The sequence below is a fragment of the Osmerus eperlanus genome, chromosome 14, assembly GCF_963692335.1.
Source record: "Osmerus eperlanus chromosome 14, fOsmEpe2.1, whole genome shotgun sequence".
Classification (NCBI taxonomy): Eukaryota; Metazoa; Chordata; class Actinopteri; order Osmeriformes; family Osmeridae; genus Osmerus; species Osmerus eperlanus.
Window position 1 is genome coordinate 5,233,724 of NC_085031.1, and position 9,839 is coordinate 5,243,562.

Sequence of the window (9,839 nt, forward strand, 5' to 3'; positions counted from 1 at the left end):
AGTCTGATTCCCCTCTGGAGACCTTTGACCCCCGTAGTACCCTCTTCAGGGATGTGACGACTTGGCACGGACTCTCAAGGCTGGACAGTAGATTCTGTGAGATGACGACCTAGAAACTAGGATTACTGAACATCAGACCTGGGTCAATTATTATTTGTGAATACAGTTCAAATACTTGGGTGTGGACAGTGCTCTTCTGTGATTGTGGTTTGTGTTTCTATCTTTCTAATACAATCAAACCATCAATTTCACCTTACGTATGTCTCAACAAGGGCACCCAGGCACACAGGCAGACAGCAAGGATCTCCACTCATTGGCTCTCGATAAATCCAAAACGTTCTCCAGAACAACAGTGATCATGAACGAGACTAAATGAAGCGCTCTTCCTGATATTCATCAGAACGTCATTGCATGTCCAGTGCTTGAGTGCTTTGAGGTACATCCGATGACAGTTACTAAACTCCTAAACTCACAGGGCTGTTCCACTCAGCCAATTAAAGATCCAGCATTAGTCTCAGCTCGGATGCCCAACAAGCTCACAGTGTTCAGGTTGAATAACAGTAATCTATAAATGATTGATTTCCCTGCTTGGAACACCTACACCATTTGACCACTGTTTGATACTAATCATGTGTGTCTGCCTCTGAATAATGTGCTGTCCATCCTCTACAGTTATGATATCTGTCTATTTGAATACTATGTTCTACAGTAACATTCTGTTTTACACAGAAACCATGTCAAAATGTGTGACATTAATTAAAGAAAAACGTGTTACTACGGGCCACTGGCAATACAGTACATACTCTATGTAAATATACACATTTGTGCTGACATTGTATAATTTTGTTGTGCTCGTTTACGATAATAGTGAGAATACAATCCCATTTTTTTATCAACTTTTTTGAACTGGAGAGGAAGGACTCTATTTCTCTGAACAGCGTGTTCTGTTTTTCCCTCCATGGAGAAACTGATTCAGCCCCTCCCTCCCCCCCCCCCTTCTCATTCCTGTATAACAGAAAGAGCATTCTGGGAAATGTTGTTAGTCTTTCTGTTTGTGAGTTAGAGAGGTCAAAGATCCCTGTTACCTTTACAAAACTATTAAATCACAGGTAACCACTACAGACAGACTTCTCCTTCCCACCATCCCTACTCCTGTGAAAAGGTAACTTATAGATCAGAGTTCATAGGTCAGGTTTCAACCCCCCCACCCCCACACACCCCCCCTCATCCCTAACTGTCGCCCTTTATGGTCTCCTTTCAGCTGAATAACTGTGACTTTGCATCATGAATAGTATTCATATTATTTTGAATGTAACCTAGAAGGGATGGGACCTTTTTTGAATGTAATCTATCTACGGGGTTCTGAGTTTATTGTTTTGTAAATATGTAAACTGCAGTTTTCATCTCTGTGCAGATAACATGTAACATGTTTTACTTGCTGTGTGATTATGAAGACTGAGGATGTGTGTGGGGGGGGGGGGGGTGAGAGAGATTTGGGCACTGTGTGTAAGACGTGTGTGTGGGACGGGGTGTGTCAAATGCCTATGCGCTGTAGTGTGGATGTGTGTGGGTTTTTTTCTTCTCCTGGCAGATTCAATCCCTGTGCTTAAGTATCAAGTCGATTCTATCAATCAATCTATGCTTTGTGCATCATGTGAGTAGCTTATCAGACGATTATGAAAATGTTCCTTGTAATACTGTGCATTTAATAAAGGTGGTATGTCTTACAATAAATCGTGTCTTCACTCCCAATTAGAAGTATCCAGGATTATTCTCTGGTTTTGACCCACTGCTTTTCAACGGGACTGCGTGACGTTTACCCAGACAGGAGTAGGTAGGGTAAGGGTATGACTGTTCATCAAGTGCCCATCTTGACCAATCAAAAAACAGATGGTGCTGAGACAGGCCCTGTTTCTCCAAAGTACCTGAACCCACACTTGTCGTGCTCTGCGCAACCTCGGCCATGTGTTCCGACCCCGCCCCAGCTGCCCTGCCGAATCTATTTCAAAAGGAGCAGCCCTCGACGCGTCATGAAAGGAATCCCAAGGGCAGCGTTTGTTTCTAACAATAACCCTGGAGGAACGACAGAGGCAGCTGCGACACACACGCTCACGTTAACACCACTACTGTTCCAGCCATCCAGGGTAGGAGGGGACAACTGGTGGCAGGAATCAACCAGCTGAGCCACAGCCTCTACCAGACCTGTTTACCTGCTTCTGGCTGTAAACAAGGTGAACGACAAACTGTAGAGGTGATCTGTATCCAAGACCAGCCAACCAGTTCCATAATATGTAAGAAGTATATGGCAACTTATTTTGTTTCTATTGGTTCACTGATCACTTCCCAAGGTCTTCAGGAACTGAAGCCTTGTATGTGCACATGGCTAGAGACAGCGTCAGGTTCAAGAACTGCAGGACGCCACCTTGTCACCACGGGAAAGACAAATTGCCAGGCAGACCATTTCAGAGAAAGCATTCAGAGGCAAGCCGCTTGGTAAAAGTAAAAAAGATGGACACACAGGAGGAGGCAGAAGGGGAGTTGGGACGTGGTTTCATCAAAAGCTGTGCGCAGTTTTTTTATTGTAGTATTCTAAATGTACATAAAAAAAACAAAGTCTGCCCATGTCCTAGAACCATTATGAAAGTTAACGCACAAATTCAATATACATCTCATTGTATTTTACATAAGGAGGATAAGAGCATAGGCATGGAGGTGGCAACATGATTTACATCAAGGCTTAACCCTTGTGCTGCCTTCGGGTCACATGACCCAAAGGTTCATAACGAACCATCGTTGTGTTTACCCAATTTTACCCAATACAAAAACAAATAAAAATAATTTTCTTTTAACCATCGCAATGTGGGGGGTCTGAGACAGCCCAACGGTTAAAAGAAAATGATTCACTTTGTTTTGGTATGCGGTAAAGTTGTCGCAATACGACGGTGGGTCACAATGACTGATGGGTCAGAATGACCCGAAGATAACACAAGGGTTAAAAGAATCAAGAGAAAACAACTGAATAAATAGAAGGTGCTATCCTTTCCGAGAGAAAATCTGAACATCACTCTTTAAACGTTAGAAAAACAAAATAACAACAAAAACAATGCCTGCAATGTGGACAGTCTCAAGCTCCCCTTCCTCAACAAAGAAACATGGAATGGGTTGGTTAAGCCGGGGTTTCTGGCTGGGCCTGTACAAAAGCAGAGACGTTTATGAGAACAGGAAGGAGTGGAGAGAAGAAGAAGAAGGAGGAGAGAATGAAGACTGTTGTGGTGCATGAAGAAGAAACTACCTCTGGTGAAGACACAGCTCGTTATTACTAAAACATCAACATCTAGGATACATGTCAAGAAGGCAAGAAGCTCTTGGTGTCGTCCCGTTTCTAGATCTACATCTTTGCTATGGGACCACAGACGTGTAGGGCTCTCTGTAGTCGTAGAGGTTATGCCTTAAGTGCAGAAACAAGTTATAGTACTCAGACGATGATGTCACAGAGAGGGAGGGGCGTTCAGGAGCTGAGAGACAAACACATTGCATTTGTTTTCTTTTGAAGCTACTGCAAGATTCCGATGTTATTTTCTTTACTATATATTTTAAAAAAAAACTCTTAATTAAATAAACATCGCCATCTTTTAAAACTGTCCTCAATTTTTCAGCCATATCAGTTTCTTATTTTTTTTGTCTTTTTTTGTTGTTGCGATATTCAATTAACTAACTCAATTCTGTTTTCAAGTAACCCTTTTTAAAAATGGTAGAAGAGAAAAAAGCTTTGGGATATTTTTTTTTTCCTTTTCAACGGCGCGGGAGGTCGTTGCTAAAAGTCATGCACGCCGAGAAGAACCTCATGCAGTAGTTATGGTAACCATCCAAGCACTTTTTATTAGTTAATAGTCAGAAATACACACAGCAGCTTCATCGGTGGAGCTGGGCTCCTCTTCAGGATTGAATGTGGAGTATTTATAAACAGACACAGCTTAGGTCAGACACAGCAACCTATGCTCGCCTGGCTAAAGGAAAAACAAAAATTAGTTATGTGGAATTTGATTATCAACTTTATATATATTTATATATATATTTCATCTTCTCTCACTCGCTCAGTTCTCACTCGCTCGCTTTTTCTTTTTTTTTACGCACGGCACTCAACTTTTGCACTTTTCCCCCAGTTGCTCTCTCCTTAAAGGTTGTTGTTGTCGTTGTTGTACACAATGTAACAAAGGTGACAGACCTGAAATTACAATCACCAGAAAAAAAAAACTAAAAAAAAAAACAAAACAAAAAACAGCCACGGCTGCCTGCCTGCCTGCCTGCCTGTCGCCCTGCCTCGCCCTGCCTCGTCCAGCCTCGCCCAACCGTCACTGGCAGTGACAGCACAGAGGACACAGTCTATGAGCGGCCGGGGCGTCATCAAAGAGGAGGCGGCGGAGGCTCCTTCCCTGTGGAGCTCTCCTGTAGGTTCAGGTTCTCCAGGGCCACGTCTAAAGGCATGATATCCACACAGCCCATGGCCCCGAAGCTTGCGAAATCTCGCCGCTCGTCCTCGTCGGAGGAGGAGCTCTCCTCCCTCATCAGTGTGGAGAGGAGGAGCTCCTGGACAAACAGGCTCCGGTCGGCACGCTCGCCCTCCAGGGCCTGGCGCTCTGACTCCGACATCTTGGGCTCATTCAACCTGGAGGGAGGCAGGGGGGGGGCAGAAGAAGGAGAGGAGGGAGGACGGGTGAAGGAAGGAGAAGGGGATGGAGATGGTGAGGAGAGGGGAAGGTGACCGGAGGGATCAGGGGATGGGGGAGAGGAAGGAGAGATAGAGGGGGGAGAAGCAATTAATTAACGGTTGGTTCCAGTATAGATCGACCAAAGCGTAAGGACAGACAGACAGGCCTTGACAGACAACACAGTAGGGGTGGGAATCTATTGGTACCTCAGGATTCGATTCTTGGGGTCATGATTCGATAAAAAATCTATTAACAATTTTTTCGATTCACGATTTTTAATCAAATTTCGATTCAATATATGCTTACATTTGATTCCAGTTTGCTGTTTAGGGTAACTTGTTTCTATTTGACTGTGATAGGCAGTTAAATGTTGAAGAAAAAAAATCCCAATCCATCAAAACCTTGAAATGTATCCTTTTTTTTGCAGTTTAGAAAACTCAATTTTGGAAATTTGTGAATCTATATGAATTGCTAGAAGACTGAATCGCGATTCAAATGCGAATCGACTTTTTCCCCCCACCCCTACGACACAGGCAGACAAGCCAGTCAGGCGAGCCGACTCACCGTGAGAGGAGGAACTGGGAGCTGTGGGAGGAGGAGGGGTTGCTGTCGGCGGCGGCGCCGCCGGCGTTGGAGGCGGCGCTCGGCGGGGGGATGGAGGCGCTCATGTTGCCGGGGTTGCTGCGCCGCGTGGCGTTCCGCGCCGTCTCCAGCTGCTGGCGAGCCGCCTGGGCCTGCTGCCGCTCCAGCTGCAGCTGCATCTGGAGCTGCTGCAGCTGCGACGCAGACGGGCCCGAAGAGTTGAGCTGCCCCCCCGCCGAGCGACGCACGCCTGACAGCTGAGACAATAACTCTGGAGGGAGGGGGGAGAGGAGGAGAGAGAATCAGGAGGTGAGGCCGGCAGGCGAGAGAAACGACAAGACAACCAGGCTTGCGGGGGATATCTTCTCCAGCAGAGTCCCAGTGGAGCCAAGCCACATTGAGGGACGCAAACAGGGCCGGGGGCCGAGCTCTCACCAGCGATGGGGTCCATGGCTTCTCTGTTGCTGGGGGAGTAGGAGGAGCTCTGTGAGGAGGACAGCCCCCCCGTGGAGCTGCTGGTAAAGTGCATGTTGGTCCTGCGTGCCCGGGGCCCCCCCAGGCCCCGCCCGGGGTGGAACATCCGGCGCACATGCCGGACGCCGCTGGACTCGTCGTGCACGCGCATGGTTAAGGTGAAACACCACGCTGAGAGGGGCAGGGGGGGGGGGGGGGAGACTGGGCATGCACACACACACACACACACACACACACACGGACACAGACACCTTCAACACACCAGAGAGGAGAGAGAGAGGACATGAGAGAGAGGGCATGAGAGAGAGAGGGCATGAGAGAGAGAGGGCATGAGAGAGAGAGGGCATGAGAGAGAGGGCATGAGAGAGAGGGCATGAGAGAGAGAGGGCATGAGAGAGAGGGCATGAGAGAGAGGGCATGAGAGAGAGAGCATGAGAGAGAGAGGGCATGAGAGAGAGGGCATGAGAGAGAGCCACACAGACAGAGACGCTCAACCTAGGTAACAACCACACCAAGCCGAGCCGAGCACAAGGATATTAAATCTCTGGGAGCTCTGTGTTCAAGTGTGAGATGAGCAGCAAAGTCGTCTGTCACATGGTTGGGATCTCCTCCCGGCAAGGCAGCACATATGGGACAGATCTGGAAGGACAGGGAGAGCAGGACCTCAGACTTGCTTTTTAAAAATGACTAAATGACTAAATGTAAATAACGATCCAATTATCCGAACAAAACTCCTTATCTATGCAGACCAACAGCTATGAGCATGTTGAGTGTGTGTGTGTGTGTGTCCACCCACCACCTCTGTAGAAGTCTCTGCGTGTTCTGAGGTGACGTGCTCCTGTAGGGAGGTCTCTGTGTAGCCCATCTTCCCACAGTAAGGACAGGTGAAAGACTGGGGCTGCTCTACTGAGAACGCCTCGCCGCCATAGTAAAGGTCTGTCCAGAACGGAGAACACCAGTCAGCCATAACAACATCTGCCATTCTCATCCAAGCCATTATGATTCAATTTTAGACATGAACCCCCACCCCACAAGACAATATGCTTCCATATTGACATCATCCTTCCATTTCGGACATCATCATTAATGGCCACTATAACTCAGGTCGGCGTACGAGCCAGAGGCGTGGGATGCATTAGCCGTGTGCTGTACTTACCAAAGTCTACCCTTGTTAGTATACACTGCATGGGGTGCTCTGTTGTGTGTCTGGTGGTGGTGGCTCCGCTCTCGTAGCACGAGGCGCACAGGTCGTAGTCGTAGCAGATAAGACACTTGTACCGCCGTCCTCTGAAGTTCCCTTTTAAACACGCATCACAGCTCACACCTGACAGGAACAAGCGTGGGGCGGGAGGACACAATTAACAACGCAGTGAAAACGACCGCATAAATCTGCACAGCGTAAAATAATAATTGGACACCCCTTTAACTTTCAGAGATGCCTCGAGAGTTCTATGGCTAGCAATCCGAGCATGTCCTACTGGTGTCCCAGGCCTGGCTGGCTGACACCAAACAGCATGTGCTTGGCAGCTAGGTGTAGACCTAATCCAGATATACCAACCTAGAAGAATTTCATTCAATGTCAGTAGCCAAGACTCTGAAGGAATGCTAGTGTGTGTGTGTGCCCACTACCTGCCTCCATCCATGTGGTTGTGTGCGTGCGCGTGCGTGCGTGCGTGTGCAGGCTATTCATTTGTATATGTTTCACATTCGTTTCATTGTATGTAACTGTATAACCATTTCATAGCCAACGAGAGGGTTAGGAGATGGACAGAAAGAGAGAGAAACCGAGAAGAAAACAAACTGTTTCTCAGTTGTCCTCCAACACTGTCTCTGTGACCCTTTCATCGGACTATGTATCGTTTTGTTGATTTAACTAGAGCTACTGTGTGTGTGTCGCGCTCATTTCCCTTTATTAAGACAGATTTCTTGTCACCGCCTCTCAATTAATAAAGCTTTAATTCCTTTTTTTTTCTCACGGATCAACAGTGACTGATTCGTGTTCGGGGATGGAAGTGCCACATGACACCGATTGGACAGACAACTAGAGGGGAACAAAAATCAATCTATCCAATCAATCTAAACACAGTCTATCCTTAAAGAGAGAATTCCCCCAAATCATAGTGTACCCTGAGCCTCAGAATAAAGTTATTGAATAGGTGAGGCTATAGGCTATTCTTAGCCAATTATAGATCACATGAAAGACATTAATTCATTCAATCACACTGTGGGAATTACTAATTAACAGAGACTCATCTGGAGGTGACTGATGATCCACAAAGAAATATAGTGAATGGTTGATGATGAGAAGCGCCACTAAGCATATTAGAGAAGGCTGAATCTCGTCTTTAACACAAGAGTTAGCCCTAAATGAGAGGGTCTACTGTGTCTGAATGAGGTGAATTATGGTCATGTATGGTGGTCATGGCCACCGGGATCCCACTGTACTTCAGAGACAGCTGTCATTTGTCACTTTGACAAATGGGACCCATACACTGTCCTGTCAACAGAGACGTTTTAGAGTCACTTGTGAGTGTTCTCTTATACCGACAATTTGCCTACACGATTGACATAGGTCAGGTGTTGAATTTGAATATGAAATATTTCACACAGAAAGTTAGCATGACATGTGAACACAAGAAAACACATACGTTTTTCATCAATACTGTACATTTAGACTGGAGCCTTGTTAGGGTTAGATAATTGATTCGATAATTTGATAGTTGGATAATTGGATAGCTAGCACCCCGACTGCTAGCCAAGTTGCCAGACAAACAAAACTGAGGTCGTTAGCCTATACTTGTGCAAGCCAGCTAAGCTAACTCTGTACCAATGGACTTATTGTGTTGCATAGCATAGCTACATATTGTCTTCTAGTAGTCTTAGAACTTTGCTGCACCACTAACAAGCAGACCAATAATGGCTAGCTGGCAGGCTACCATTGATTAATGGTGTGCTTTTACGTTTGCTAATTGAAATAGCTACCCATAATATTTAGCTAGTTAACTAAGTAAATTCACTAATGTAAAGCGGTTAAACTATGTGTGTTGTCTGGCCTGGTACTGGTAGCTAGAATTCCACCAGATCATTTGAGCGTTGACACACTGACAGAGGCCTCTGCTCTGTCTAGCCTGCTAACACTTAGCTAGCCAGTCAGCTAGCTATATCTTGATGACAGTGCATTCATTGTCACCGGTGTCCACCCACAGGTCTGACTGGGGGTTACACAAAGCGCACGACAATGTACTAAGCTATTGCCAAAAACAACGCATATCTGACTCCACGGACTGACTCCAATATTTTGTATATCGTCCCTCTCCAGCCGAAAGACCAACGTCTCAGGAAGACGCGCTAACGAGATGACTGGGGTTAGTTAGCCAGATAGCTACCTAGCTAGCTAGTGCTAACGTCCTGGTTACATTAGCTGGATAACTAGCCTGCAATATGTATAGCTAAAGAGCCCCTTTCTTAGAGTATACGTTATTCGAGTGAGACTATTCGCTACTGTAACTCAAATTGTATGGGCATTTGAGCAGATTAAAGACGGTGCCAACCACCAGCAACAAGGAGGAGGTTGAGAAAAGGTTGACAATTCATGGTGGCCGCCATCATGAGTCCAGCTACAAAACATGGTAACCCACGGTTCAGAATACACAAGCTAGCCACATAGCTTGCTAGTCAGCTAGCTAACCAAGACACGCTATGGACACGTCTATTTTTCCACTTACCTTCATGTCGGGACATCCTACAGACAATGACACAGCCCCCTCCTCGGGCTCCCCAGTACGGATTGCGTGGAAAAATGCAGCTCTTGATGGATAAAACTGGGCCGTGGTTTCTCTCTCCTATTTGCTATTTAGCTAAGATGGATCCGGAGCTTACAGTTCCCCGCTTCCCCTCCCCGTCTGTCATGAAGAAGTACTGTAAAGACGGAGCATTCGTGGCCTGCCGAAGAAACGCTGGAGGGCGCACTTCGTCTCTCCTCTAATTGTGGCACCTGACTTGTGAGAAGTAAGCCACAACCATGAAGTGTCATGGTTTAACTGTATTGTGTTCGATTGACCTCTGGCTGTGTGC

At 46.4% G+C, this 9,839-nt stretch overlaps 1 protein-coding gene and 1 long non-coding RNA gene across 2 annotated transcripts; one reads left to right on the plus strand and one right to left on the minus strand.

The window, feature by feature from the left end:
* Nucleotides 1–1,950: 1,950 nt before the first annotated feature.
* LOC134034413 (uncharacterized) lies at nt 1,951–2,688 on the plus strand. The gene is made up of 2 exons (XR_009932231.1): nt 1,951–2,231; nt 2,349–2,688. It is a non-coding gene; the product is annotated as an uncharacterized LOC134034413 (long non-coding RNA).
* A 1,171-nt stretch (nt 2,689–3,859) lies between these two features.
* kcmf1 (potassium channel modulatory factor 1) lies at nt 3,860–9,793 on the minus strand. The gene is made up of 7 exons (XM_062478972.1): nt 9,491–9,793; nt 6,922–7,089; nt 6,562–6,701; nt 6,303–6,404; nt 5,727–5,904; nt 5,274–5,562; nt 3,860–4,666 (listed from the first exon to the last, which is right to left on the minus strand). Exons 1-7 carry the CDS (start codon nt 9,504–9,506, stop codon nt 4,405–4,407), a joined length of 1,155 nt encoding a protein of 384 aa, XP_062334956.1. The 5' UTR covers nt 9,507–9,793; the 3' UTR covers nt 3,860–4,404.
* Nucleotides 9,794–9,839: the final 46 nt, after the last annotated feature.

Excerpts from the sequence above, each read along its gene's own strand:
- kcmf1 (XM_062478972.1), bottom strand. Across the intron at positions 6,405-6,561 it reads CAGAGACTTCTACAGAGGTG|ATCTGTCCCATATGTGCTGC; the intron begins GTGGGTGGACAC and ends CTGTCCTTCCAG. Across the intron at positions 5,563-5,726 it reads AGCCATGGACCCCATCGCTG|AGTTATTGTCTCAGCTGTCA; the intron begins GTGAGAGCTCGG and ends CCCTCCCTCCAG.